This window comes from Equus quagga, chromosome 3 (assembly GCF_021613505.1).
Source record: "Equus quagga isolate Etosha38 chromosome 3, UCLA_HA_Equagga_1.0, whole genome shotgun sequence".
Classification (NCBI taxonomy): domain Eukaryota; kingdom Metazoa; phylum Chordata; class Mammalia; order Perissodactyla; family Equidae; genus Equus; species Equus quagga.
In genome coordinates, this window is record NC_060269.1 from 121,488,257 (window position 1) to 121,500,949 (window position 12,693).

The window sequence follows — 12,693 nt, forward strand, 5'->3', positions numbered from 1 at the left end:
CAGCATCTAACGAACATGGATAAAACCAGCCTAATGCCATAAGTTGTGTTCCAGAATGCTCACAAACATTTGTCCTTTCATGTTCCACCTTTTCTCTTTTCCTTTCTTCCTTCCTTCCGTTTCTTTCATTCCTTAATTACTTTGGCTAATTTGGGATGCCCGGAAGTCAGGCCACTTTCAGGAAAGCAGGAGATGAGAAGCCAGAGGCCCTCTGCTGTTAGGCCAGGCACAGGCACAATTTCTTCAAACTTGTTTCCTCAACTAGAAACCAAGGACCAAATGACTCTCTTAGGTCAGAATTCTACTCCAACTGGCTGTATTAGAAAAGAGCTATGGAGGGTGACACATGACAGTATGAAGTCATATCCACCTGGATTCCCAAACAACACCCGCAGGGGCCAGGCAGGTAACCAAACTGAGGGAGATGGGCCAGGTGTGGGAGAGACCAGGCAGGAGGCAGGCAAATGGCAAATGTCCTGTCTGAAAAGGGCTGGCCTGACCCCATGGCGGTACACGTGCCTCGATGCAAGATCTTCCTAGGGTCACAAGAAGTCAGAAATCCAGATTCTTATGAGAAATATCCCAATTTTAAATCTGTGCAGGCCAAATAATACATCTGAAGTCTGCATGAAACCTATAGGCTGACACTTCTAGAAAAATTCACTTCCTTTGCTGCTTTCATGAGCCGCAATGCAAAACATAGCTTGTTAACGTAATTCAAAATCAACATAGGATTTTTCTTCACTTCAAAATATAAAGCATTAAGTAAAGACATTGCCTTTTATTGAATAGCAAATAGTATCATTAAAGAGATAAAATGAAGTGCTGTGATCTAAAATTTCAAATAGATTTCACGAAAACATAAGTATTTTATTTATTCTAACCCAGCAGGATATATGCCCAAATATGTAGTCATCAGACATGGAATTCAGTGGCACTTAAAATATGTAATATTAGGTGCTTATAACCAAGAGCTGGATTTTAAACTCCACAGTTATTATCAACATAAAAATTACAGTGTAACTACTAAATAATTAGTACCGTCATGTGGTAAATACATTAAATTACAAATCTTTACATCTGTACATAACTCATTTTACAAACAAATGTTTTTAAATGTCCAACTTTCATTTAAACACTAAACGTTGCTGGACAAAAGTCTGCAATAAATATTCCCTTGGGCGGACAGGGAAATGTTTTCACGAGATCTGTGTCACAATGGACATCTGAGTAAATACGTAAAACTTTCAACTCCTCATGTGGTTACTGAAACCTTGTATTCTGAAAATCCTCTTATATTTTAAACGAAATTTAGTTATTAATTTAAAAAGTACCTGTTCTCTTGAAGCTAATATTATTCATGGTTAGGTTGTCCCCAAAATCATAAATAGGTTGTTCACCGTCCCCTCAGTTCACTTAGTAGTTAATTTTTTAAGTGAACCTTCGATAATGACAATCAGGTATTTTTCTTTGCTTATTTATGTATCTACTTGTATTATAACTCACTAAACAACTTATAATGAAAAAAAGAACACGTAGCCCTTTTCTAAGCAGTAGAGTGGAGTTGTCCAATAAAACATCTTCAGCCAGTTTGTAACTTGAAAGTCGAAGTGCTGCATATTTTTAATAAAAGTACCATAAGTTGAAATATAATGATCACCATGTTTTCCAGGCCAGAAAGCAATTATCTAACAGCCATTCTGTGGAGCCAGGAACTTTAAGACTACAAGGTGCTGTATTTTCCAGCACTTTCCTCCATGACGTTGCCGGGTTCAAGGAACTTTCCTCAGAAATCCTTGTGGCAATGCCAGCAGCCCTCCACCTGTCTGCCATTGTACTACGTGGTGGACCTATAACCGTGGCCTGTCAACTGGAACTGAAGTCCGGACAGCTCTTCCCAGGCAGCGGGGGCTCCTGCTGCAGCGGGTAAGTGAAGTACTGGGGTGACACCAGGAAACCAGATGGCTGGGTCAGGTGGATTGGGTGGCCTGTGGTGTAAGGCGGGGGTGGCGAGGGCACCAAGCAGCCTGGCTCTGCCCTGGCAAAGGAGAACCTGCGGATGGAGCCCCCTGTGGAGCTGGAGCTGGTGGCCGTGCTGGACTGTCTGGAAGGTGCCCTGAGGCTGGTGGAGGTCAAGATCATGGGCAGGGTCTCTGTCTGATAGCTGCGGAGTGAGAAGCGGATTGGCTGCTGCGAGGGCTCCTTGGGTCTCAAGCAGGTACAGCAATAAATAGCCACCAAAGAGCCCAGGATGATGAAGGCAATGAAGATGGAGCCGACGATCAGGAAGGGAACGTAGACAGGCTCTAAAAGGCAAAAACAGACATACACAGAGGCTTGGACAAGGGTCTCCCAGACTCCTGGCAGCTCAGGATGAGCGGGGCAGGGGCTGAGTATTACTACCGTTGTCAGCCCAACTTCTCAGAGCTTATTCCTGGGACCTCTAAAGTGCAAACTATAAGGATGGAATATTCTTGCTCCTAGTGAGGAGAAAGCAAACTGACATTGTAGCCTCTGTTAGCAATTAGCCATCATATCGCACATCTGAAAGTCAGAAGGAACAGAATCTATCCTCCTGTTCACCCACCGGAGGGAGGGAAAAGCTAAAGTGGTTTGGTTACGGTAATTCTGGGCTTAAATCCAAGTTTTGGTAGTTTTATCACAGTGGGGCACTTAGGGCTCTGACCCATCTCTGAGGTTGAAAATTCATCTCTCATCCCAGGAACCTCCAATCTAAGCCTGTTACATGGGATCCCCCAGGAATTTAGGAGACTATGGAAAGAACAGTACAAAAGAATCCATAGTGGGCCCCAATTAACCATGTGTCCTAGTGCATCACACATTGTTATTTCTGGATGCTTCTTTCCAGAAATGATTTGGGGTCCCTACTCCAGCTGCCATGCCTCTGCCTCTCGATTTCCACCCACCTTTTCCACTCTGAGATCAGGCTGAACTCTAAATAGATCACGACACAGTTCTGGGTGTTGGTGGCCCAGGCTTTCTGTGAAAGCATCCCTCAGACAGAGCAAACCTCCGTTTCCTTCTCTCTCTACAAGGCAGACAAAATTTCCCACCCCAGAGGCACCCTGGGGGCAGTTCTCCGGGTGTCTGCCCTGTCTGATTGAGCCACACTCTGAGGCAACTTCCCGCTTAGAGGCAGAAGAAAGAAAACCTGCATTAACTAAGGCTGTACCCTGTGTCTGGCTCTCTCTTATTTATTATCTGACTCAAGTCTCATGGATTCCTTGTGAGGTGGGCATGATAAGCTCTATTTTCCAGATGGGGAAACCCACCAGAGAGTTTCTGACTTTCCCAAAAACACCCAGGCGGTCAGTTAACTATCAACCCTCAGGATCTGTGGGCTCCTTCCTAGGTGTAAGTTCTTCAGGGTACCACCCATGCTTGCGTGTACAGTAGCAGCCTGGGGAAGGCAAGGCCAAAGTGACCAACTAACCACTTACTCAGCACCGTGCTAAGCGTTCATACACTCTCATAATGCGCATCCCAACTCCTCCGAGAGCAATATGCCCATTTTAGAGTTGAGAGGAGGCCTAGAGCAGTTAGGTAACTTGCCCAAGCTTGCGCAGCTGGCAAGCGACAGAGCCGCGGTCCGTGAGTTTGCCAGATGCCAGCCTCAGTGAGCGCGGAGACTGCCCCCGCTCCTGCCGTCCTCGGGCTCCTCCGAGCAGAGCAAGGAAGCCCGGGAAGGAGTCCCTGCTGCAGACTGGGCACTTACTCTGAGAGAGGAACCGGCCCCACGAGGAGCAGGGCCCCAGGAAGAATATGCATTTTTCTAACAAGCCAGGAGGGCCTAGACTCCCCTACGTTCCACTGAGCATCTTTTCTCCAGAAATCACTTCCCAAATCCTCTAGATTGGAAATTTTGACCTCCAAAGTTAAATTCCTTAAAAGTCGAACGGAGTTCTAAGAAAAGCAGGCTCCCCTTTCCCCTAGGGTATCAGTCTCTGGGGGAGGGGGGCGCCGGCACCATTGAGTCTCCGACCTCTCCCCGCCTTTCCCGGCTCGGCCCTCCACTCTGGAGTCCCGGGGTGTCGCTGCTCTGAGCTCCGCCCGCTCGGCCCGTTTCCCGGCGGTAAAAGCATCGCCTCCAGCTCTAAAGGGTTTCCCTGAAGTTCCGATTCAGGTGGAAAGCTTTTTTTTTCCAGGTGTAAAGTTGCTTTGCTGGGGTCGTGATTTATTCCGCTCTGAAGTGAGCGGAAATTTGACCCGTGTTTTCCGACGTGAGAATAGGGGGCGGGGAAGCCCCTGCGACCCCGGTTTCTAAATCTCCACCTCGAGGACCTGGGCATTTCTGAAAGGCGTGACAATAGGGGGTGGGCCGGAGAGGGTAATTCGATGCAGAGAAATGAAAGGAAGTCGCGAGAATGGGGCAGCGGTTTAGAAACGCTAGCAAAGGACCACAAGAAAAGGAGTAAAATGTGGCTGAAGTTCCTTAGCCCTGCAGGGCCGCAGATGAGCGCGTCCCAAGAGCTGCGTTCCGCGCGCCATCGGCGCTTCCCGAAGCTCCCGGAGCGAGCAGGGCGCGCAATGGAGCGCCCTCACCGCTCCTGAAAACCAAAGCGCAGCCTGGCGCTGCCCGCACCCCCCCCGCCCCCCCCAGCCATTCTCCCCACCTTCCGAGTGCCCGGGAGCCCCAACTGTCTTCCCTAGGGTCACCCAGCGCAAGCCCCGCGGTCTTCGCTGCCCCTTGCAAACTTTCCCTGGGGCCGCCGACCCGCGGAGACTGCGCGTCTGGCTGGAATTGGGACTGCAAAGGAATAGGGCTCCTGGACCCGAAACGCGACCACCCACTCCTCCCTTGATTCCCCACCTCGCTGTGTCCACTCTGCGCAGACCCAGGAAGGCCTGGCGCGCCTGCCCACGTGCACACCCGCCCGCGTGCACACCCGCCGGCGGCCGGGCGGGGTCTGCCCCAGATGGCCCGCACTCACGCGCCGTGATGCCCGGGTGCTCCAGCTCGCTGCGGTCGTTGGTGCAGCCGCCCTGCTCTAGCCGGGCGTCGGCCGCTGCGCAGCAGTAGCGCAGCGCGCAGGAGCCGCAGCAGATGGTGGCGTCCAGCGTGTCGAAGTCCTCCGGGCACTGGAAGCCCTCGTGGTAGTTGCCCTGCACGTCCACCCAGCCGTGGCAGTACTCTCCGGACTGCTGTGCCCCCGCCGGACCCCAGCGCAGCCAGCCCAGGAGGAGGCAGAGCGCCAGCAGCGCCCCCATCGCCGCTGGGCGTCCTGGGCGGCCGGGAGGGGGTCGCGGCTGGAGAGCGAGAGGCTGAGGCCGGGCGCCGGGCGCCGGGCGCAGCGCGGTTGCGCCTCCCGCGTGGGTTAGCAGGGGCCGGGGAGGCGGCAAGGGCTGGGCTGCGGGCTCCGCAGGCCGAGGATCAGCATGGTGCGCAGGGGCGAGTCGGCGAGGGCCCGCGGAAGGCGCCGGCAGAGGCTGCTGCTGCTGCTGCCCTTTGCCCGGCTCATAATGCTCCTGGCGCGAAGGGCGCGCCGAAACCTCGGCCACCTCCCTCTCCACTCCTCAAAGGAGCCATCGCCCCCGGGGCTGGTCACTCCAGGGCTGCACGGCGGCCCGACTTGTGGCCGTCGCCGGGTCCCCGAGCCGAGGCCAAAAGAAGAAGAATTTGAGATCCCCCACGTGCGTGTCCCCGGACCAGCGGCCCCTCCGCCCCCGCCCCTATCTGTCACGGGAGCAGGAATCAGCCTGGCCGCGGCCAAGTACAAACGGCCTCCCGGCTGCTGACAGCTCAGCCTGCAAAGCGTCCTTTAAAAAGGAAGAGGGAGGGGGAGACAGCGAGGGTTAAGAAAGAGTCCGCCCTCCCGGGTCGCGCCGCTGGAGCTAATGACGGCGGACGCGACGCGGACCGCGGGGCCTCCTCCGCTTTTCCACGGCCACCCCCGCCCCCGGGCTCCCCCAGGACCCAACTCCAAACCTGAGGGGCTCAGGCCCTCCCACACACACCCCACCCTCCGCACAGCCCAAAAAACTCCGCAGAGTGAGGGAGAGGGCTGCCGGCTTTCTGTGTCTATCCACTCGGGTTTTGCTTTTTACGGATGTGATTAAAAAAAAAAAAAAAGAAAAACGAGCGCGGTGATTGAGGTTTTTCGAATCTTCTGTCGCCTGTTGCACAGATCCGGACTCGTTCCCGGGGCACCGATTCTAAGAGTTCAGGAGGGGTAACAGGATTTTTAGGGGCTGCCAACATTTGCACTGAGGTTTCCATCCACGTTTCTTCCACTTTTCTAAGAGGGACGGCACATTTTTACAAATCCACCCGCCCTCGCACTCTATCCTGCACGCCCCTAACCTGCGCGCCGCCCGTGAAGCCTCGCCGGTCCCCACCACCAGCCAGGGCAGCGCGCGAAACCGCAGAGAGCTCGACTTCTCGGTTCGCGCCCGCAAAGGAAATAAAAGGACAAAATTGATGATAATTGAGCAGCTCTGAACTTCTGTTCGGGCAGAGAAACACATTTATTTAAACGATGTGTCCCCTGTGTGCTATTTTCAGGGGCACCACTCCTTTAGCGGCGTAAGTGTCTTATGAAACTGGTGTTACGTGAAACCTGGGCTAAACTCAAGAATTTATTTTTACTGCATCTTGAACTTCCTCTCATCGTTTACTGGTACGTGTGAATATGTTCCGCGTATCTTAACCTATTTGTCAAACGCTGAATGCCCGTGTCACTGATTTAGATGTTGGCAAGTGGACTGAAACAAAACAAAGTTTGCTGCGCACCAGCAGTAAAAGTGAGCGTCAAAAGCGTTTACCACGCCCGCAGCTTCCCGATGGTCCGAATCGGTCCAGAGAAGCGTTTTTTTCTTTAAACTCTGAATAAAACGATTTCTTTTTAAAAATCTAAGTTCAAGTATACTCCAAGTGAAGAATTACTTCTGATTTCTGATTTTAAATATTGAGATTAGCGTTTCGTTATAAGAATGTAAAAATAATGTCCAACATTTCAGATATTATCGGACTGTGTACATATTTAACTTTATTGCTGTCTTAGAAATAGATACTTCTTGGGACAATAATAAGCTATGAAGTAAAGCCAGATTAAGTTTTTAAGGCTTTTATCCACAAACAACAATGGGACAGTTTTTCTTGACGTAAGAAACTTAAATTAAGCATGTGGAAAATTGTTTTGCAGGAATTTTTTAGTTACTGTGTTTTTATTTACCAAAACAGCAAAAAAAATGTTCTTACCAGACTTAAAGGGGTTTGATAAAGTTGTTTTTCAGGAGCTTTGTTTGGATTGTATATATCCCGAGCAGTTAAGGGGGAAAGTCATTTAGAACCACAGCAAAATGAAGACATAGGGACCGTAATAAGATAATAAAACTACAAAGACGTGTTTACTGCTAATAACTTTCCCAGAACCACACCTCCTAATACTATTTTTGTTAAATTTAGAGGCATTCCATTACATCACAACTGCATGAAGGTCTGCAGCAGCAACAGCAGCCTCTGCTAGTCCCCCAGGGGTCAAGTTTCTCTCATTATCCAGCTGTTCTTTGATAGCATTAATATTTTAAGGAGTGATTTGTTGGTGCTTACCTCCCATTAATTACATTCTCCATGCCACAGAGGGATTCTTTTCCTTAGGACACCAGCTATAATTAATTCCCTCATTCAAAGCCCCTGTCTATTTGACTTATTTAGAGGGCATTTCACTCAAATTTAGTTGGATGATATTTACTAGTGGAAAATAACCAAACCTCCAGATTACTTGATACTCCAAAGATTTGATGTGTGTGAACGTTAAAACAACTGTGCGCCATGCTTTCATGTCTAGATCCGGACCCAAAGTGTCTTTACACCGTTAAAACAATCAACTCAGGGGTTTGCACATGGGGGAAAAATGTGTTTAGTTCCTAGTCATAGAAAATCTCCTCAAATTTTACATGGACAAATTTTAACTGCAACAGCAATCTTCTCAGAATGCTCTTTGCAAACAGTCAGGGAACATACACTACTTTTTAGGTTTATAAACATTCCAAGTTTCTGTTATTTTGTTATTTTTTAAAACTCAAGGAAGATTTAAAAATTCTCGCAGGCCCCCCTCAGAGACTCTAAGGGGAGGACATGGAGATGGAAAGGAAAATCTACACCATCTGGGGTATTACGTAGAAGTTTTAGAAATTCTATATTTTTCCTTATCTCAGTAACACAAACTCCATATTTTGGTGAAGAACACAATCCTAAGACATCATTTCCTCAGGCTACATTCTCTTGTGGCCCTGCCTCCAGAAAAGTCTATAGGAAATGAGTTAAATGATATGATGTCTGCGATTTGCTTTAATAAACACCGGCAAGAAAGAAAAAAGAAAAGAAAAAAAGAGAGACAGAGAGAAATAAGGAAGGGAGGGAGAGAAAGAGAAGGAGAAACAAGAGAGGGAATGTGGGAGGAAGGAAGGAAAAAAAGATAAGGAGAAATGGAGACGTGAAGCCGGGATGGATGGATTGACAACATGTTGGTAATTGTAGCTGGATGAAGGGTACTTGTAAAATCAAAATGCAATTCTCTCCATTTTTATGTATGAATAAAAATTACATCGTAAATTTTTTTAATCGATGGGAGTTGGTAGGCATGAAACTAGTCCTGGGCCTTATTTTTAAATCCTATCCTGTTCTCTTCTCTGTTTCATATTCTTTGGAGCAGAATGAAAGATTTAAGAAAAGCAAAAGCAGAGAAGTTAAGGAAAACAGGGCAAAATGGATGCATCAGAAAGGGTTGGGAACTGAACTGCACTCAGGAAGAGGGGAGAAAAGGCCAAAGGATGCAGAAATGAAAAAATAAATACATTAAAAAGGACCATTAACTTTGACTATGGAAGTCCCCTCTGGCTGATTTGCATTGGATCCAGAAATAAAATAGAAAACAAAAAGCTTCTCAGCCCTCCCTCAATTTCCTTCCTGGCGAGACTTGTTATCACTACCCTTCCTTTCATGCCTTTGCTTCGTGGAATTCTCTTCCTTGGATCACTCACTATACATCTCTTACTCCAGGACCGTGTCACTCTGAGTTATTTGAGAGGTATTTTTTCTCAGATTTGCCTTGGCACATATCCACCACTAGAGAAGAGCAAGGTGCCAGAAGGATATTCATAGAGCCGGGCAGCCCAGCCCAAGCCCGGCCCCTCCCCCGTCCTGCGCGTTAGCCAGCCTCGACTCTTCATTTATAAAGAGGGGATTAGACCTCGGGCCCTTAGAGCAGTGTTTCTGAAACCGTAACGTGCATACGAATCACCTGGGAGCCTTGTTAAAATGCAGATTTGATTCCCAGGGTCTGCGGAGGGGCCTGAGATTCTGCATTTTCAACAAGCTCCCAGGTGATGCCAAGCCTGCTGGTCTGAGGACCATCCTCCGCACCCCTCTGGGCCTCCTCTGTCCTTGTCCCCATATGCAGGGAAGGAATGAACAGAGCCGAGGGACGTTTTCCCCTAAAGCCCATTTCTTCCCTTTCCATCAGTCTGGGCCTGGGATCCCAGCAGTCCCACTCAAACAGACCCAAGCCTTCTTCTAGGGTATGCAGAAGGCTCCTCCTGGCTGTAAATTGCTCTAGGAAGAGATGGGTAAAAATTTGTAAATGCAAGTTAGGGTGTTCAAACACATACATGAGAGGCCTCTGCACAGCGCAAGATGGAGTTAGGGATGGGAAGGAGAGGGCCAGGCAGACCCAGGCTTGTAGCCTCCATGTCTATTCTTGCCCTGGCTCGCACATGTTAGAGTGGGCCTGTTACCAAGCACATCAATGGGACTCAGTAAACAGTCAGAGAGAGAATAAGTGAATGATTGAATAAATGACAAAATGAGTGTTTTCCCTTAGCAGTTCCATAGCATTTACCGCATCTCATTGTAATCTGGTGACAGGGCATCTGTCTTCCCCATTCCTTTGACCTCCTTTTTCGTTATTGTATCCTGGGACCTAGCAGGACACCAGGTACATACATAGTGAGTGCTCAGTAAATGTTGAGTAAATAACTAACTGTAAACAATAAATGACCGGTTGAGAACTTGTGACAGCTGAGTAACATCCATCTCACTACTTGCTGCAGCAAGTGAGTATCTGGGTGCCGTACCAGTGGAGAGTAGAGTGAATTTCTGGGACAGGGAATTTTTGTAAAGTCAACCCCTGGTGATTTAATTGTAAATGTAGCTCATCAAGAACGGTCCAGTGCATCGGCACTGCTAGAACGGGGCAGTCACCAGCCGATCCCCCATGGAGACAGTGCTGACATTTGTCCAAAAGAATAGAGGTATATTCCAGAGAAAATCAGCCAGCACAGTAGAAAGAATATTCTAGTTTCAAGTCAGAGAATTCTGGGTTTGAGTGTGCCTCCTTCTGATCACGTGACCTCGAGCAAGGTCATTTCAGCTGACTGAACCTCAGCTTCCATTTCTCTAAAATGAGCAGGTGGGAGGGACTAACTCCTACCTTGAAGGATTGTTGCAAGGATTCAAAATAAAACATGTAGCAAGTCTGGCACCGACTAGGGGCTTCAGAACCAGAAGGTATTACCCACCACCAGCTGGTTTGAATCTATAGTCAAATAATCATGGCAAGTTTCCTGCTAACTAGAATAGGCCTATGCCCTGCTTGATTCGAGTGGATTATTTACAGTTCTCCATCATTCATTCCCTTATTCATTCAGTACACCCATTCATAACTGCTGGCAATTGAATATTGATTATTCATTTTTAGAGTTGGTCTCCTGAGACATGCCCCAAAGCTAGGAGCAGAGGGGGATAAGGGTGGGTTTCAGATGATCACAGTGTAGGGACAGGCCCTGCTAGACAGGCCTTATTTCAGTTGGGCTTCTACAAGGTGTAGCCCCAAGCACAGGTGGGCATTTAATAAGTATCTGATTAGTCTGTGATTCCATATTATGTCAGTAGAGATGTAATTTATTAACCTGGGCTCCTGGCATCTTTCCAGTGCATGTATAATAAAATGCCATTTTTCATGCAGAAATATAAATTAAATTAATTGGCATCCGTATTTAATTGAAACTTCCTTGACAGTAGATGGATTCTCCCCCAACGCCACCCCTTTCTCAGCAAGGGGCATTTCCTTCTGCGTGCTTGCAGACTGAAGAGAGGCCAGCCCCAATTCCTGGGGCTCCCCAAGGAGTTGGTTTTCAGCAGGGTTTAGAGCAGCTCTGAAAGTGAACTGACCCTGGAAAAATGGTAAGTTGCTGCTCTGTGGCCATGTGTTCTTTGGGTGGGGGAAGGTGTTTAGAGGAGCAAGAAACAGAGGGTTCTTGTCTTATTTCTGTCTTCTTACTCCCCCTCTCACCTCTACCAGCCTTACAGAATGTTTTGAAAAATTTTGTCACCCTCAAAGTTTGTAAATCATACGGAATTCTTTTGAAAGCTACTATATAATTGCTGTCAAAGGTATCTTTTAATTTTTCTCCTTTTCAAATAGGCCATATTTGGTTAGCTCTGTTGGTAACATAAGGGGCCCCAATGAGGCAAGGGTCCTAATTTTCACCCCATGGGTCAGCTAAGTTTCCTCTGTCTCAGGAATACAGAAGGCACACTTGACCTTGGCTTACAAACACCTGCTGTGAGTTATTTGAGGGCATCAGCCAGAGAACTTGGTTGAAATAGACAGGATCAAATATACCACGGGGAAAATAACTCAGTGTTATCCATGCCTACAGCAAATGGGTCAACAGCGTTATCTTCGTAAATATCAGCGTTTCATATCTAGCACTCATGTGCCCTGCATCCTGTCCTCAGAACTGTGCTTTGGAATTCTTTCTGCTCTATCAGCTCCACCATCTAATTTTACCCAACAATTCATTTTGTACAATCACTCCACTTTCTACTTCTTTGACGTAGTTTTCGTAATCAAGGACAAGAAGAAAACTCGTCCTTGGTATCTTTTTTTGGCTTCTCCACTTAAATTGAGCTTGAAGTGGAGACCACATTTGTAGCTGTCTGCATAGCTATTTCAATTTAGTATATAAAAAACTAGGATTTGGTAATTCTTTAATTTATGTGCCATTCTGCCTGTTCCATCTAGAACTTAACTATTTGTCAGCCTCAGCTCTCTTGAAGACAGGGGAAGTTCAGGAAATAATCTTCACCGCGCGCACACACCTACCTTGTGTCCTAAAAAGGCATAAAAAGTCGCAGAGTCTGGTACCAAATTTGGTTTATTGATAAGAGAGTGATTTATCACCTCACACAGGGCCTATCTTTTGATCCATTCTGTCTCCCTTGACTTTTCTCTTGTCCTGAGAAGAATTCCTCCCCCTAATCTAATAGTAATACCCAACTTTCCCCCATTCCATGTGGTCCTGGAGGGACTGTCAATCATGGTGCTCCACTCCTAGCCAAGGATTGGGCATGAGATCTTAGTGAAGCAATCAGAATTCCTTATCTCCTTGGACTTTGCGATTGGTTCCAGGGGTGTGCACATGATTCAAGCATGGCCAATCCGAGTTTTTTCCCGTGAGGTTTGATATGTGGACAGTGAAGGAGAGGAAAGCTAACCATCCTTTTAGATTTGAACTGTGGAGATGTTTGCTTGGGGCAGTTGAAGACATGATCCCTGCCTTGTAGAGTAGGCCTAACTGAGAAAAAGGCCAACTCGCAGAGTCAAGAGAAGAAGCAAAAGGGAAAGACATAAAACTTTTCAGTCCTTGGATCCAGCTGTGCTTGAAGCT

General features: G+C 47.7%; 1 protein-coding gene across 1 annotated transcript; it reads right to left on the reverse strand.

The window, feature by feature from the left end:
* Positions 1–644: 644 nt before the first annotated feature.
* Positions 645–5,240, reverse strand: LOC124237398 (protein shisa-3 homolog). The gene is made up of 2 exons (XM_046656969.1): positions 4,953–5,240; positions 645–2,306 (listed from the first exon to the last, which is right to left on the reverse strand). The coding sequence occupies exons 1-2, from the start codon at positions 5,227–5,229 to the stop codon at positions 1,867–1,869; spliced, it is 717 nt and encodes a 238-aa protein (XP_046512925.1). The 5' UTR covers positions 5,230–5,240; the 3' UTR covers positions 645–1,866.
* Between the last annotated feature and the right edge of the window lie 7,453 nt (positions 5,241–12,693).

What these genes read in the sequence shown, in the direction of transcription:
- LOC124237398 (XM_046656969.1), bottom strand. Translation starts at nt 5,229, where the DNA reads ATGGGGGCGCTGCTGGCGCTCTGCCTCCTCCTGGGCTGGCTGCGCTGG. An exon ending in GCACCCGGGCATCACGGCGC is followed by an intron (nt 2,307 to 4,952) that starts GTGAGTGCGGGC and finishes TTTGCCTTTTAG; the next exon opens with AGCCTGTCTACGTTCCCTTC.